This window comes from Phragmites australis, chromosome 3 (genome assembly GCF_958298935.1).
Source record: "Phragmites australis chromosome 3, lpPhrAust1.1, whole genome shotgun sequence".
Taxonomy (NCBI): Eukaryota; Viridiplantae; Streptophyta; class Magnoliopsida; order Poales; family Poaceae; genus Phragmites; species Phragmites australis.
The window spans coordinates 710,766-725,606 of NC_084923.1; the positions used below are offsets into that span (position 1 = coordinate 710,766).

At 47.8% G+C, this 14,841-nt stretch overlaps 4 protein-coding genes across 6 annotated transcripts; 2 read left to right on the plus strand and 2 right to left on the minus strand.

Moving 5' to 3' along the window:
• Positions 1-355: 355 nt before the first annotated feature.
• On the minus strand, positions 356-2,971 carry LOC133911373 (nascent polypeptide-associated complex subunit beta-like). 3 transcript variants are annotated; one of them, XM_062353590.1, is made up of 6 exons: positions 2,791-2,971; positions 2,262-2,329; positions 1,606-1,754; positions 1,454-1,510; positions 910-948; positions 356-800 (listed from the first exon to the last, which is right to left on the minus strand). In XM_062353590.1, the coding sequence occupies exons 1-6, from the start codon at positions 2,944-2,946 to the stop codon at positions 616-618; spliced, it is 654 nt and encodes a 217-aa protein (XP_062209574.1). In that variant the 5' UTR covers positions 2,947-2,971; the 3' UTR covers positions 356-615. The 3 variants fall into 3 exon arrangements, with proteins under 3 accessions (XP_062209574.1, XP_062209576.1, XP_062209575.1); XM_062353592.1 differs by having other exon boundaries at positions 2,732-2,795; XM_062353591.1 differs by lacking the exon at positions 2,791-2,971 and adding an exon at positions 2,639-2,783.
• An 816-nt stretch (positions 2,972-3,787) lies between these two features.
• Positions 3,788-8,249, minus strand: LOC133911372 (protein IN CHLOROPLAST ATPASE BIOGENESIS, chloroplastic-like). The gene is made up of 11 exons (XM_062353589.1): positions 7,987-8,249; positions 7,492-7,575; positions 7,099-7,173; positions 6,954-6,996; positions 5,528-5,585; positions 5,285-5,446; positions 5,152-5,214; positions 4,979-5,070; positions 4,534-4,615; positions 4,291-4,401; positions 3,788-4,197 (listed from the first exon to the last, which is right to left on the minus strand). The coding sequence occupies exons 1-11, from the start codon at positions 8,120-8,122 to the stop codon at positions 4,057-4,059; spliced, it is 1,047 nt and encodes a 348-aa protein (XP_062209573.1). The 5' UTR covers positions 8,123-8,249; the 3' UTR covers positions 3,788-4,056.
• A 131-nt stretch (positions 8,250-8,380) lies between these two features.
• Positions 8,381-11,541, plus strand: LOC133911371 (protein WEAK CHLOROPLAST MOVEMENT UNDER BLUE LIGHT 1-like). The gene is made up of 3 exons (XM_062353588.1): positions 8,381-8,528; positions 9,190-9,535; positions 9,622-11,541. Exons 2-3 carry the CDS (start codon positions 9,224-9,226, stop codon positions 11,410-11,412), a joined length of 2,103 nt encoding a protein of 700 aa, XP_062209572.1. The 5' UTR covers positions 8,381-8,528; positions 9,190-9,223; the 3' UTR covers positions 11,413-11,541.
• Positions 11,542-12,804: 1,263 nt separating this feature from the next.
• LOC133911374 (uncharacterized) lies at positions 12,805-13,617 on the plus strand. The gene has a single exon (XM_062353594.1). It carries the CDS (start codon positions 12,894-12,896, stop codon positions 13,425-13,427), a length of 534 nt encoding a protein of 177 aa, XP_062209578.1. The 5' UTR covers positions 12,805-12,893; the 3' UTR covers positions 13,428-13,617.
• The last annotated feature ends 1,224 nt before the right edge of the window (positions 13,618-14,841 follow it).

A 14,841-nucleotide genomic window follows, 5' to 3' on the forward strand; every position in this document is an offset into this window, starting at 1 on the left:
ATAGTACTTCTCGATGACCTGGCGCGAGCGACGTCGTCTTCGTGCGCACGCGACCCATGGCTGCTGCTGCTTCCTCGCCTCCTCCCGGGCGGCTGCGCGTGATGAGAGAGTTTTATTTGTGGAGGCGGCGGATCCGATGAGCTAGGGTTTCCCGCCGTGCTCGTGGTGATCAGGAGTCTCTGGGCCGTCGAATTCAGGGCTGGACTTTGAGGCATTATTCGTAGCATGGTAGTATCTCAGTAAGACGGTAACAATTCACCATCAGAACTGAGCTGCAGTTATGCGCCTAGGGTGGAGTGAACCATCGAAGAATGACATGCACATACCAATGGTTACAGCAAGCTGCCATATAGAATGATCAAAAGATAAGATTTTCAGAACTCATCCATCTCACCAATCACCATTTGCACCTCAAGCCTGCAGCAAATTACAGCTCTCGGTGTTTCTTGTTATGAAAAAACACTTGCCAACGTGACATCTGTTGCAAAACTCGATTTCATTGTCAGACTGGAAACGAACGAGGCACGTCAGAGTTCATAGATGACCAGGTCTCTGGCATGGCAGATGGGACGAACAACCCTTCACAACAATAGACGAAGATACGAAACAAAACTACTATTCTTTCTTGTCTTCCGGTTCCGGTTCCTTCTCGGCAGCCTCTTCGAATGTCTCTCCAGGGACAAGCTCGGGGACATCATCATCATCCTGCGCAGCAGCAGCACTGGCGCCAGCCTCGGCACCAGGTACCTGCTTCTGGAACTGCTCAGCAAGCCTCCGCAGGTTGTCCAGGTTATCAGGGCCTGCAAAGAAGCAATTTAAGGTTAGGCAAGCAACAACAAGAGTTGTATCACCAGAAGCAGAGGCAATAATCGATACACATTCAACAGAACAATGTAAAGAGAGCCATACCCAGTTGGTTGATAATCGTTGGCAGCAGATCTTGTAGCTCTGTTCAAATAAAAAAGGCAAAGATGAGACTAGTTCACCATGATAAAGAATAATGCAGGACTAAACAAGGTCATGTAAGGTTCAGCTGGCATTAAACATTAAGAATTGCTTCACAGCAGGTTTTTATAGTATATACTTCAATCAAAGGAAGATCATGGAAAATACAAGGAACTAAGCTCGTAAAGTTAGAGGACTAGGCAATTTAAATTCAGGACATTAGTAGTCAATTGCAATCCTTGCTTTTACACCATGTCAATAATCATTTTAAGATATCAAGGTAAGCAGCAAGACCCACCATTTAAGCAGTGAATATCATATGCTTTCTGTATTCAGTGTAATGACTACCATGTGCCTATATGAGTGAAAAGTGGGCATAAGAACTAAGACTGGATCATAGACTGAGCAGCAAACCATGTCTCAGACATTAGCTACCTATTTGTGCTATTGTATAAACAGAAGACTACTTAAATAATGATCAGGCGTGTCTTGGTAGTAAGCCACTCACTTTTCGTCTGTGGTACTCCACTGACTACCCATGTATTTGCAGGAATGGATGCTTGCACTGCAGGAAACGAAGAAAGAGCGACGACGTTATACAAAGCAGGAAGTCAGTGGGTAGTTCTGTAGAAGTAATGTCTCCGCATGGCAAGATTTCACCTTTAGGATTCTGAAATTGGATAACAATGTCATCCTTGAATATGTTGACCTCCTCAATACCAGGAATAGTATTCACTCCAATTCTTTTCAAAGTGCTTTGAAGCCGCTTGTCATCAGTAGTTGTGGTCTTGTGAACTGCCTTCTTCTTCCTGCCAACAGTTTTTCCTCTTGTATTATTAGTATGGGGTCCAGCAGAGGCTCTATTAACAGATCATATCACAAAATGCAATGCAATATGCTAAGGTGTTTAGATAACTAAAAATGTTTGTGAAGGACTTGACAAGGATGTGTTGGCGCGCGACTTGCCAGAAAAATTAGCAGGAGGGTAGACATGTGGATGATTAAAAAGATGTTAATGAGCACAACTTAAAGTTTGATGCTGCCTACTTGCCATTGCCATTTTGGACATCAGCATGATCTCCAATACACACTTTGACTATTACCTTTTTCTATTCTATGGTACCAAAAATTACGAGCATTGTAATGATATGAAGATAGATACTTTTGATGACAAATATACTAATGTCATTTCCATGTGACAAGTCTAAACACTTCTATGTGTAGGCTTGGGAAAGCATCAAATAGCGAATAATAGCTGCAAACATGAAGTTTTCCTACTGACACATATAAAGAGCAAGAACAGGACAAGGAAGCACCTGCGCATGCTGCCCTTTCCACCGGTGCGCACAGCGACAGCCATCTTCTTGAGCTTCTCCACATCCATCTGCGGGCCAAAACACGAGCAGTTCAGTGGCATGACCCACACAGACAGAACACACGGACAGCACGAACGAGTCATGAACTCGTGATACAAAGTCAAACAGCACGAGGCAGCCGCGGTTCTGCAAATCTAGCAAAGGTTTCTCCTAATGGAACACCCCCAATACACCAAAATGGAAGACAGCGGCAGGTCGGGCTGCTAAATCGAATCTCACAAGCCCCAAGCCGCTTCCTTGAGGGATAAATCTAGGCACAAACTGGACAAAACACACAAGCGGCGCAACCCAAATAGCGCAGACTGATCGTATAATACCGACTAATCGTGAACAGCACACGAGCAGCAGCCGAACCCTACTGAACTGAAGCAAACAAACTAGAGAAGTCGCGACACAGCATGGGTACGAGCCTAGCGCCAGCACTCGTGATAGGCGCTGCGCGGGGAGAGGAGAGATGCCTGGGTCTCACCTCGGTGGCCGGCCGGCGGCGGCGGGTGGGGAAGGGGGTTAGCAAGCAGATAGGAGTCGGAAGAGACGAAGGCGTTAGGGTAACAACCGGCCAATCCTGGCCGTTCGATTTGCTCTGCTGCAATCCGACCCGATACTGCACTGCGCTTGCATGCATGCATGCATGTACAGATTGCGCAGCAAAGTTGAGCTAGTACAGAGCAAAAGTGTGCTTTACAAACTGCAACATACATTCACATTTATACAGTGATTTGCCAGCGGAAAAGCAGCAGCTGCATCATCCCATACCACTCAACTATGCCTATCTATTTTCTACTGGCCTTGATCAACAAACCCCTCTCTTGTGCTTAATAGTCATGGCAATTCCATGAGTATAAGATTATCTCTAACCAATTTTTGTTAGGGCTCAAAAAAAATTTCCGAAGGGATTTTTGTTTTTTTTTCACGGTTACCGTCATAAAGAGATTTCTAAGGTATTTTTTTCAGGACAGAATTTTCTCTTATTTTTCTTCACAAATCTATTTAAAATGAAATTGTTGGAGATGAGAGAAAATAAAGAAAATAAAAACGAAAAGAGAAATCAGAAAGGAAATAAAATAAAAAAAATATGGTTGAAGCGGTCTAACAACAAGGAGTGTATATGCTACGCAAGCAGCTCTGCGCATTCGAACAATACTCGGTGCTCGCTCGCAATTGCAAGGAGCAAAGAGCGGAGTCATAGTAGACAAACAACATGGCTCGTGCCCATTACAGGTGGGGAGAACGGGCAGACTGCTGTTACGGATTTACTTTTCACTAATCCCTCGGATCATTTTTGCACACATAATCTTAAAAAAATGTCACTTTTCATTTTTAAAAACTCCGCGTGTATAATCTCAATAGTCATCGCAATAACGACATCCAAAGTTCACAAAATCTGAGCCAAAATGACAATTTTTAGTGATTGGTGAGCGTGTATAAACCTAGCCCCTGCAATTTGGAGGACTAAATGTTCGATATAGAAAATTGCAATCTGATACATATTAATAATCAATAATCAGATAATTCAGATGGCAAAAGTATGTTGAAAACTACAGAACAAGAACAAGTGCAAAATATGTCGACTGTTGTGCTGGCTACCAAATTATGACAAAAGATACATGAACTAATGCCGTGTAAAGGGAATGTAGGACTAAAATAGAACCCTTCCCCTCATGACTTGAACAGTCAGAGCAAGAAAGAGTCAAAATTTCTCTTATGACTTAAAGACTCATAAGGAATCTAACAGCTATTCCCTGTAGGCAATGAACTTTGCAATATCATTAAGCCCAGCTTCTCTGTAACAGTCAGCAATCCGATCCACAACATCATCCCAGTTATCATCCACTGTTGCTAAATCCATCAGAAATGCTGCCTCATCAAGAACCACCTGCAGTGCGAGAAAAAAATACAGGTGATGGAGGGAGCTAGGTAAAACGGGCCTTTTATCACCAGAAGTTCAAAAGAGCTTGTCATTGGCGACCTGTTCTGGAGCTTTTCCTTTCTTCAGATCCTCACGCTTACCCTCCTCTGTTACCTTCTCTCTGATAAACTCGATCTGCTCATCCTCCCACCCGGCTAATTCAGCAGCCTCCTGTCTCATGAAAAATGGTACCCGTTATTCTTTGGTTTCAAGAGGAATGACCAAAATAAAATAGCGGAAATATTTGTTGGCTGCTAGGCATACAGGCAAAAAATGAAAAGGCCACACAAGCAGAAATCATACTTCGTAACTGCATCCTAGTGTCCACCACGGTGACTTCAAAGCAACTCGAGCTGAATCTTTGGCTTCTGATGTGCGTCCAACTCTTAAAACAACAAACCACCAAGCAAAATTACGATTAGCGAAGAACATAAAATTTTATTCAGGCCCTTGTGCATGGGACATACGTTTCAATTAAAACAGATGACACTGCAGTTGCAGCAGATGACGAACTGACCTTTTTTGAGGCCATACAGTTTAGAATTGTTTGAGAAAAAATTCCACATGTGCCCAAGTTTGCGTTTGTCTCGCATTGTGCAATAAAATCAACAAATCATACCACATGATCGTGCAAAGTGTAACTATGTAATGTATTGAAAGCAAATCCCAACACTCACCTAATAAATTCCCTAGATTCTATTGCTCGATGGCATAATATGTAATTACACTGCTCATGTTACAGCAATACCTTTTTAAAATCTCTGAATTGAACACGAAGGGTCTTCCAAATCCAGGAAATTGATCTCTAGTGTAGAATTCTCCAGTAATAAGAGCTGAGACCTGAATGGCAAAACCAATGCACATTAAAACTCATTATGTAAAGAAGATTGATGCATCTCTGGAAAGATTTAAGAGTTTTACATTATCTCCTTTTTCTAGATGGCACAATGTTTTCCTCTCTAAAACATCAGGGAAAAGTCCAACCTACAAAAAAGCATCAGTACAAAAGCTGCCCTCTAACTCAGTAATTAGGAACTGATGTATATCTCTCAACCTTCTTCAACAAATAGACATCAAGATCTGCCAGCTGCGACTCTTTGAAGTCACCTTTTGTGTAAAGGTTTTTACCAGCTTCTCCCACAGCATACCATAAATCCTCACCATCATCAGCACTAATATCAGCCTCAACAAGTATTCTGTGGATATATTGCTTCACCTAGTAAATATGAGTAAAAACGTGAACAAAATTTATCGCATGTGAGTTCACTTACAATAGCAAGAAGCAACACGAACTTACATTCTTAGCCAAAAGCCATAACCCGTGCTTACGAACTTCCACTACCGGCATTTCCATCCTAAAGGACAACCGAATATATATGTATACACGTTATTTAGATGCCATTTTCCAAGATGCAATAATATGAAGGGTTTTTTTTGCCATTGCAAATATCTCTAATCTGGAAAATGCCATCGCAAAATGGCTAATCCGAACCATGCCATCGTGTTGAAAAATCTTTGGTTTTTTGCCATTGTTGACCGGTCAAGCCGTGACGGAGCTGTGAAAATACTTCTTTGCCCCTGATTAGTCTTCCTCCTCCTCTTGCCTTCTTCTCCACGAGCAGAGCAACTTGCAGCATCCATAAATGAACTCCTAGTACTTCCATCATGCCAACCCAAGCCGATGGACACACTCCCCATGCTGCTACAAAACTTTAGTCGCGTTTTATTCACGATTCCTAAAGGGCTGGACCGGATCTGCAGCAAAGCAACGGGAACGTGAGCCCAAAGTCCGGCGCCGTCACGGATTTGGATCTTAGATCCCATCGCCGTTGGTGAGTTTTCGCAGTCCCGACCACAACCATAGTGTTAGTCTTGCCACGTTCTACAACCCTGCGTGGATCTCATTGCTCAGAAACTGTTTTAACATGGCGTTCCTCCCCCATGTCTTTTTCTGCCGCACCAGGCGCCATCCAGCAGCGCACAGAGCGCGATCCGATGCTCTCAGCCGTGTTCCCTCTGTTCTAGAGATACAATTGATGTGCCGTATGAGTCCAGTCATAGAACGTTGCATTCTATACCACATACCAGGACATTTTGGCCAGACCATCAACTACGCCACCGGAACACCGTCCCCAAACTTGTGCACCGCCGCCACCGTTGACATCAAATGCCGTCACACTCGGTGAGCCCCTGACCTCCAAACAACCCCCATTGGATTCATCTCTCCATGCTCTACGCCGTGCTCCCCTTAGTTCTTATAGAGCCATGCTACACCACCTCGCGGCCACCATCATGCCCGCGTGCTGCCCCTGCAGCGCCGAATAGTCGCACATCCATGCCGTGGGCACTGGCTTCTGCTGCCGCGATGAGCCCCCGAGGTGCTGGTGCAATGTCACGCCCACGCCATCCGGCCGGCACAGTGACAGGGACAGCGGTACCCGGTGATGCTGCTGATTCCCGGCGCTCAGGAGAAGAAAGCAAGAAGAAGGCATAGGTGGGCGGGCCCACTAGTTAGAGGGGCATGACTGGTATTTTTGAAGAAAAATTAATGGTCAAACCTAACTGCGTTGACAGCGATGGCAAAAAACCGAAGATTTGGCAACACGATGGCATGGTTCAGATTAGCCGTTTTGCGATGGCAGATTCCAGATTGGAGACTTCCGCAATGGCATAGAACAAATTATTCCAAATACAAATTCACAGCATATGGAGTGGCAATATACCCAGTTGGAGCAGTTGGCCATCTAAGTAGGGATGTCAAATTGCCTACATTTTGACTGATAATGTCAGGTAGAACCAGAGACTTCTCAACCTAGATCATAAATGTTTGTGATCAAGTGATTCATTCAATTTATAAAATGTCCTGACCTGCTGGACTTTCTGATAGGGGAACAACAACTGGAATCAACCCTCGTTTTGCCCCAGGAGAAACAATCTTTTCGCCTGCCAAATATTATTAGCAAGATCAAGATCGAGGAATCTAACCAAGAGCCAGGTTTTAACAGTATGATATCTGCAGTGACAATTCTAAACATGCACTATCTCATGCAAAACACAAGGTGTACAGGCTACTAAGATGATAAAATCAATGAATCAGATGGAATAGCTGCCCAACCCAATGAGCAAGGGTTGTCCAGCAAAATAGTTGGTTGGCTTGATATTTCCTGACAATTTACCACTCTATAAGGAAACTGCATGCAAGGCCCCCAATGCAGGTATGCACAACGAGTGGACAAGAGGGATAGATCTTAAGAGTCCTACCTCGTGACTGAAGCACATTCAACAGCGAATTGAGATGCTCTGGGGGTTCAGTTGCGGCGATTTCTTTAATGAATGATGCATGATCTGAATGTCAGTGGGAAAACAATTAGAAACTCAGTTGCATACTAATAAGAAAAATAAAAAAGATATATTGGAATTCCAACAGATGTATTTGAAATAGCGCGATTAAAGTTAATTAGACGGATTGTGCAAACGATGAGCATAAGAACGCACAACATAAAACTTAAGATCGATTGATGGGGAAAGCGCAGACTGGAACTTCACACCGGTTCAGCGATATTTATAAATTTTCTTAAACAACAGGCATTTCGCAGATTTATAAAGCTACAGATAGAGTACAGAACTGCTGGGGTTTCCAGTTTACTTCAGACTTAACAAAAGGGCAAAACCAAACACCTCAGTGCCTTCTTAAATTTTCTAAAACGCGTAGGCGAGGCCGAAAATGAGTTAATCGTGAGGTTGTTGTGGTCTCACCGTAGGCAGTGACGGTGGCGGCGGCCGCAGAGGAGGCGGTCGAGGAGGCGCAGCGGGCGGCGACCAGGGATGCCCCGACCGCGCGCGGCGCCAGCAGCACGGACGCGAATGCAGCCCTGCTCGCGGCGGGTCTCATCCCGTCCCGTTCCTATCCGCGCGGCGGGGCGGGGCGGGGCGGCTCGCTCGATCCGGTAGCAGCGGGCAGGCGGACCTCACCTGAACTGAGCCGTGGCTTGTGGACTCCGCAGCGACACGGAGCACGCGCACCAGAAGCGATCCATCCGCCGATTAGATCCCGCCATGCTGATCTGATCCGACGGCTGGGAAAATTCGGGGGAGGATTTGGCCTGGATGGGAAGGCTCCGCGGCTCGCGCGCGAGCTTCTCTCCCCACCACATTCTCCCTCGTCCTCGTCCTCTCCCACAATGACTCCACCCAATCTGTCTCTCCCTCCCCTCCTCTCCTCTCTTTTCTCTCTCATCAACGGACTTGCTGGGAGAAGCTGGAGAAGAAGAAGACGAGGAATACAAGGGACTGTCCAGGTATGTTTTGTTTAAATTTGTCCCCTTTTTTTTCTTCTTCCCTGCTAGTGCATTCTTTCTATTGAATCTGGACACGGAATTGTCTTCTTGGATTTGGAAGAACAGCTCAATTTCCTTAAAAAAAAATCATACCGTAACGTCGTAAGCATGCATGCTGATTGCTGAAATCTAGTAGGGGCTTGAACTGATAGGACTGGGTCACGCTTGCGAACCATGAGGTTTGTGCAGACCGACAGGTTCCGACCATTTGCGAGCATGCATGAACAATCATTTTTGCATGTGCGGTGATACAAATTCCAGCTCCTGAGAAATTGGCTTTGCTTTCTTGCATCCATCAGTTACAGGAGACACAATGTGCAGAGCGTTGTGATATGTTCCTTCCTTAAGGGTGCCTGCCGGTTTCGCTTCCTCGCTTATTAGAGGATGTATGGATTCACTCCGCTGATTGAATTCGTTCATCTTTGATTGTCACAACCTCTGTGTCGCAAAGTAGCATCTCACATAAATTTGGCAGTCTATCAAGCATGATTTACAGATAATTACAACATCATTATTTCACCAACTTGCATGGTAATAACTCAACAGCTAGTGAATATTAATGTCAGACTCATCCATGATTATTATCATGTCTTGATACATTTCTCTTTGATGCCTTGGGCAGACATTTCTTCGACCTCATACACCTATGCTGCGGGATGGAGGAAGCTAACATTGAAGGGACCAGCCAGCCCTCAATTGCTCCTGCATCTTCCGATTTGCCGGGAAGCCCGGCCTACCCGGCACCTATAGCTCCATCCAGCTCTCGCGAAACTTCTCAAGGCGGTCAGTCTCAGCAACGAATTGGGCAAGATGAAATGCAAGGGCAAAACAGCAGCTATAAAGCGTCAGAGATCGCTAGTCGCTTCATTGAGGTCATTGATGAAAAGTCGCACATCGACACCGCGGCGCCGATCGATTCCGTTAAAGGCGCCGTGAGCAAATTCGGAGGGATCCTTGATTGGAGAGAGGTAATGTGGAGACTTGTTTGTGCAATCGATTCCTCTTAAAATTTCAGCTGAGTGCTTAGCATTTTCTTCTACGCCTGGTGACACAGAGACGGAAGCAAGTCCAGGATGAGCTCGACAAGGTGCAGGCAGAGGTCACCGAGTACCAGAAGAGATCACAGGAGGCAGAGGCCGGCAAGGCGCAAGTTCTACAAGAGCTGGGCAGCACGGCGAGAGTGGTCGATGAGCTAAGGCTGAGCCTGGAGAAAGCGCAGACCGAGGAGGTGCAGGCGCGGCAGGAAACGGAGCTCACCGAGCTGCGCTTCCGGGAGTTGCAGCTGGGCGCCAGCGACAGCGCAGCGGCGAAGGCGGAGCTCGACGTCGTGATGGACCGCCGCGCGGCCGCGCTCGCAGAACTGCAGTCGGCGCGAGCGGAGCTGGAGTCGCTGGAGAAGGAGCGCACTGCAGCCGCGGCCGAGGCGGACGCCGTGAAGGCACAAGCGCGGGAGACCGCTGCGGCGTCACAGGAGGCCGGGAAGGCCGTCGAGGACCTCGCCGCCGAGCTCATTGCACTGAAAGGGGAGCTGGAATCTTCACGCGCTGCTCACGACGAGGCGGAGGCGAAGAGGATGATACTGGCTTTGGAGTTGGAGCAAGACAAGGCGCAATGGCAGACCGAACTGGAGGAGGCTGAGCAGGAGGCGAAGAAGCTGAGGGGTGAGCTAATGGCGGCCAATGATCTCGAGTCCAAGGCGGCGTCGGCTTCTGAACTGATGGCTAGCTTGAAAGCCGAGCTATTCGCTTGCGCCGTCGAAGGAACACTGGGCGAGGATGAGAAGCCGACGGTGAGCTCCCAGGCGATGCTGGAGAAGACCAAGAAGGAGCTCGAGGACGTAAAGGCCAGCGTCGAGAGGGCCAAGGACGAGGCCAAGTGCCTGCGCGTCGCCGCCGCCTCGATGCGCGATGACTTAGAGAGGGAGAAGGCGGAGCTCGAAGCGATGCAGCGGAAGGAAGGACTCTCGTCAGCGTCCATCCCTTCCCTCGAGGAGGAGTTGAGCCGGGTTACCTCCGAGCTCGCCGTGTCGGAGGCAAGAGCAAGGGAGGACAAAGACGAGAGCAAGATGACTGAGCAGGTAGGCGAGGCGCGGCGACAAGCGGAGCAAGCGAAGGCAAAGGCCCGATCGGCTCGCGAGGAGGTTACAAAGGCCAGAGAAGAGGCGGGCGTGTCCAAGGCCGCCGTCTGCGCCATGGAGGCTCGGCTGGAGGCGGTGACGCGGGAGATACTCGCCGCGAACACGTCGGAGGAGATCGCCACGACCTCAGCAAGCGCGTTGCTGCAAGAAAGCAAGCCGGCAAGAAGGTTGAAGAGCCTGGGCCTCGAAGGGGGCGTGACACTGACGGTGGAGGAGTATGACGAGCTGAGCCGGAGGGCGCAGGAGATGGAGGAGGTCGCCGGCAAGCGGGTGATCGAGGCGGTGAAGCTCATCAAGGAAGCCAAGGATGCGGAGGTGCGGAGCCTGGAAAAGCTGGCGCAGCTCGCGAAGCAGACAGAACAGAGGCGGCAGGCGCTGCAGGCTGCGACAGAGGAGGCCGAGGAAGCGGAGTTTGGCAAGCTCACGGCGGAGCGGGAGCTCAGGCAGTGGCGCGCCGAGCACGAGCAGCGGCGGCGCGTGGCCGGCGAGACCGACTCTCCCCGTACGGGCCTCGCCGAGATCTCCGTGCTCGACGACCCGGGCGCCGGTGACGGCCGCGGGAACCCCCACATACTCAGTCCGAGAGGGTACATGCCAAGGCCCGACGTGACGGGGTCGGCGGCTGAGGCGGAGGCGAGGCAGAGGAAGACATTCTTCCCGCGGATGGTCATGTTCTTGGCGCGAAAGAGAGCTCAGTCTTGGAAGTGATCCACGGCTCCGTGTCCTTTTGCTTCTCTTTTGATTTGTACATGGCATGCTCAGATGTCAGATCAGATCAGATGGATGATACGACATTTGTAGCTTGTATTGATCAAGACGGATCATAAAATTTTGACTCGGGGTTTCTGATCCTTGCATGGAAACAAGGTTTACCTGGCAGAGAACAGCTCCAGTACAACTACTCTTTTCAAAAGATGCACATATTTTAAAGCAAATCAAAGCTGGAGATTAGTTCCGGTTGTTTACGATCTGAAGGATAATTTAGGAGCCGAGACTTTGAGACGTCATGATCCAATCGGGTTGCCCGTTCGTAAGGCCCAACCCTCACCCAGCCCATAACTTGTATAAACCCTAGCTCCAACAGAAATACAACACAGTGGAGGCCTGTAATGGCGTCGCGGCGAGTAGGCGGAGAGCGAACGATTCAGGACCAGGAAGAAGCGAGGCCAGCGGCCCATCCGAGTCAGATGAGACGATGCCACAACCAGTGCTACGTACTGTGATGGTTCAGTTACAAGCAAGGGAACAATAATTCAGTGTCAATATCTATTATCTAATCCCCCTAGCTCCTATTGACTCTCCGTGTTGCTGCTAACCAATTTGGAGTATTTGTCACGCAAAAAAGATGGTGAGTCGTCGAGTGTGTGTCACGTTCCCAAATTGATCCAACACACAAATCACTCTCATAAGCACACAAATTAATCCCATTCGAGATCCTAAAGTCACATATGAGGCAATACTCGATCCGGGTACAAATACAGAGAAGAAGGGGTTTAGGTTAGGAAGAGCAAATAGATTAGGAAGAGGAGAAGGAAACTAAGTGTAGAAGAACAATAGGAAGGTTGAGGAATCGGAGAAGAAGAGGTTAGGGAGAAAGAGAGCTGGGCGGAGAAGAAGAGAGAGTGTTTTGTTCTTGTTCTTTCATGCCCTCCTGTTGATTATGTCTTATATCTTTATGCTTACAGCTGTCAGCCAAATCACACGACTTGCTGCAACCTAGTTCGGCCCAAACAGACCCAAGTCAGTGACAGTGTGGAGGATGGTGAGGTCGAGGCCTCTGAGGCTTTGACGAGGGCAATGCCAAAAGCGGTGGCTCGTGTTAAATAGTCACAATGGGTTTAAGATCGATCGCGACAAGTATTATCTTGATTTGGCTGATTCAACGACTCATGGCAACACTTGACATGTCATGCAATTAGGTAGATGATGATCTGGAGGCATATTGTTCACACTCAAGTGGTGCCTGCCTCTGAGTTAAGTTACACGTCCAAATCTAGCCTAGCTGCTATATTGTTGACCAAATCCTCTGAGTTAACCATAGTATACGCTACGACACAATAATAATTCATAAATACAAGGACCAAGCCGTAAAAACACCCTCGACTACGACTCCGATACCTAAAGCCAAGTCAAGCGTTCCCTTTCCCCAACTAACACTACTCCCTCCAATTCTCCCCAAATCCGCCGCGATGGCCGCCTCCTCCGTCTCCGGCCTTCTCCTCCTCGCCGTCGTCGCGGCGGTGTCCCTCATCGCCGCCGCCCCTGGTGCCGCCGCCCGCCCGTGCGCCCACGCGCAGACGCTCCTCATCTCCTTCTCCTCCGTCTCCAGGCCCAACCCCGACCCCACCAACCCCACCCCCCTCACCACCACCGTCGTCACCGTTCTCCGCGTCCGCCGCCTCGGCCCGCACCACCCGCTTCAGATCCGCCGCCCTGAGGCCCTCCCCGCTGCCTCCGCCTCCGAGGACCCCGCCTCGTCCGTGCAGGAGCGCGCCAAGGACATCCTCGTCGTCGTCTCCGGCCTCCTCTTCGGATTCGGCTGCGGCGCCCTCACCGCCGCCTCCATGTACCTCGTCTGGTCCCTCCTCGCCTCCACCTGCGCCTCCAGCTACGACGACGTCTACAGCGACGACGAGGACCAACTGTCCGACTCCGAGGGCCCCAAGAAGGCCGGATACGTCATCATCCACGACGCCGAGGAGTACGGCGCCGGTAAGAACTAGAATTGGGGATTCGTCTTCGGTCACCCCGAGGGCATGCGAAAGGTTTATAATAATATTGCATGATTACATGAAATTGTGCAGTATATACTGTATGCACTTATATGTGTTGTGTCTGTCTGATTCTGTCTACATGTGCCGTTGGGGAAAGGAAATTGAAATTGTGAATGAATACGCTCTTGATGTGTTCTTACATGGTCAAAGTGAAATGTGCTTACTTTGTTACGCAGAACATGTGACTTGTTTACTGGCTCACTTTAGCAAAGTTGTGGTATTACCTCTGTTCTCAAATAGATGTTGTCCTATAATGCGTGCAGTCAAACTTTAGAAACTTTGACCACTAATATACACAAAACTATTAGGATTTGGTACATGAAAATGATAGCAGTGAATTTGTCATAAAAAATACTTTGACATCATCTAATTTTTATCAACTTTTACCAAGAGGTAGTTATCAAAAGTAATGGTCAAACATGCCTGTTGGAGACCGGGTCGACATCCTAAAGGCATCGTGCAATGAATGGTTGTCTGTGCAATTGTATGTTAGTAAATGTGTAGAGTTTTCGCTGATGGAGTTATAATTGTTTGGTAGTCTGTCTATTTTGTCAGGATGAGAGATGGTGTGGATTGGTCTAGATGAATCAGAGTGCTCGTCCTCATAGTGACATGCTAATGTTTGGATCATTTTCTGTTGGAATTTGTCCATGAATGTGACCGTGCAACTTCTTCTGCAGATTCCTGAGTTATGAGTGTTCTTACTTTTTTAATGGTGAAGCATGGAACTTGCTGACTCGCAATTTATCAGAATTGTGGTATTTTACAAGCTATATGGTGAAATGTATGGTTTCCCACTTTGCCTGCTGCAGTTATGGGCCCGTAAAAATACAGAATTTTCTCAGTGAAGGAGTTATTTGTTTGGTAGTCTATCTATTTTATTGGGATGGGAGACGATGTATTGTTCTGAAGCAATCAAATGTTCTTTCCCATAGCGACATACTGATGTTTGTACCATTTCCTGTTGGAACTTGTCCTTGATTGTGACTGCATCTGAGTCTGTAATATTCCCGAGTTTGAGTTAGACAAGGTCAGAAGGCTGGGTACAGTCTCATTAGGTTGCACCGTTGCAGTGCGTTGAATTAACACTTTTTAATTGTGTTTTGGTCTTACGGAGACGCAAAGCTAACAATTCAGCAATAAGGATCCTATTGACAAACTGAATCCAGTCACTTGACCTTGGATTATTTCCTTGCCCTAGCCTCAATGTATCATGGAGCCTACTTCTGGGATAGACCTACATTTCAATGACTCTTAGGACCTGCTTGCATTGGAGTATTTTATTTGAATGTTCTGGGATCTGGTTCAAATTTGATCTATATCAAAAAACTTTGCAATAAAATGCTCCTCATATGAACACCCA